The sequence below is a fragment of the Myotis lucifugus genome, unplaced genomic scaffold (genome assembly GCF_000147115.1).
Source record: "Myotis lucifugus unplaced genomic scaffold, Myoluc2.0 scaffold_28, whole genome shotgun sequence".
Taxonomy (NCBI): domain Eukaryota; kingdom Metazoa; phylum Chordata; class Mammalia; order Chiroptera; family Vespertilionidae; genus Myotis; species Myotis lucifugus.
This window is the reverse complement of record NW_005871076.1, coordinates 3172648-3174071: the sequence shown is the minus strand read 5'-3', so window position 1 is coordinate 3174071 and position 1424 is coordinate 3172648. Positions and strand designations below refer to the sequence as shown.

The following is a 1424-nucleotide window of genomic DNA, read 5'->3' as shown; positions in this document are numbered from 1 at the left end:
TGGAGTGCCATTTGTAGTGGGAACTCCACAAACACCATTGATATTGTGTGCATGCTTTCTGGAGGGTTTGTGCTCAGTTTGAAAGAACAAGCAGATTTCAATGAGAGGGTGAAAGAGCAAATGCATGTAAAGACTTTACCATCTGACATGGCAAGTCTTCCCTTAAAAAATACTATCCATTTGCCTTGGTCAGTGTTGCTAAATGGTTAGAGCATTAGTCAGCGCCGCCCACCAAAGGGTCTCGGATTCAGTTCCCAGTGTATGGCATGTACCTGGGTTGCAGATTCCATTCCCAGCCCAGGTTGGGGGCATGTGTGGGGAGGGCAAACCAGTTTGATGTCTCCCCACATTTGAATGTTTTCTTTTCTCTCTCTTTTCCCTCCCCTCTTTTCCTTTATATCCCTCTCCTACCAAAAAATCAAATGGAAAAAAATATCCCTCCCAGTGAGGGGAGGGATGAACAAAAAACAGCAAAAATAAATATAGATTAGATATAAGCATAATTAAAAAGCTGATTACCTCCCATAAAAGTTCTCCATGTCAAAAGCAGTTAAGAAGCATTGAACTAGCTATTAGGAGACCCAAATTTCTCCAGCTTGGATGTTTTCCCCTTAATCACTCTGTGAAGCATTTTGGAGAACAGGAATGAATAAGATCGCAAGGAACAAACAAGGTCTAAAAGCATCTCTTTACTTCTCCGTGTCCTTCTCTGTGAGTAGAGCCATATCTTCTGTGTTTCTTCCTACCTCCCTGGGCACATGGGCTTATAGAGAGGAATTTAGGACCAGGCCTTTGCTTTCTGAGACAGGAAGATGGCTCAGAAAAGCCAAGAGGTGTGCCTCTCTTCCTTGTTATCTCCAGGGATCTCTCATTCTGAGGCGTGGGTGTTTCTTTAAGTTCATCTTCGTCAGGATCTCTCTACCTAGCTTCATATCCTTGTCTTTCTATCTCCGCAGGCCAGGGGTTATCACCATGCAGGCTCTGTCGGAGGAGGACCGGAGGCTCTGGATGGAAGCCATGGATGGCCGGGAGCCTGTAAGTACAATTCAGGGAAGTAGAGCAGGAATAAAGGTCCTGAGTTGTTTGTTGCTTCCCTAGTGCAGTATGATTGTTGCTGGTGCACCAGTGCCTTGGGGGTCTCGAGACTCATGTACCAGAGGGAGTTTTTCATTCCTCGGCTGATGCTTGTATATGTAGATCTTGCTTCTGTTTGGGTGCAGGCCCTGAGCTGCGGCCTCTCTCTCTGAGGTGTGGGTTCTGCATGACACTTTACCAGAACTCCCCTTCACTGAGACAGTTGTAGCACCCTTAAGGCTCTTAGAGGAGGCAGAGTCCAGTTTGGTTCACTGATATTTATTGATACCTCCATGAGTAGGATGCAAAGCATTATTTCAATCCCATTTTATGGATAAATGATCCTAAGA

The 1424-nt window shown here is 45.3% G+C and overlaps 1 protein-coding gene across 1 annotated transcript in view; it reads left to right on the top strand.

The window, feature by feature from the left end:
- The window catches only part of ARHGAP26 (Rho GTPase activating protein 26), a 406595-nt gene that overhangs the window by 145736 nt on the left and 259435 nt on the right, over positions 1–1424 (top strand). Inside the window, 1 exon segment of the mRNA XM_006086413.2 lies at positions 957–1035. Within this exon segment, the coding sequence (XP_006086475.1) occupies positions 957–1035 (79 nt within the window).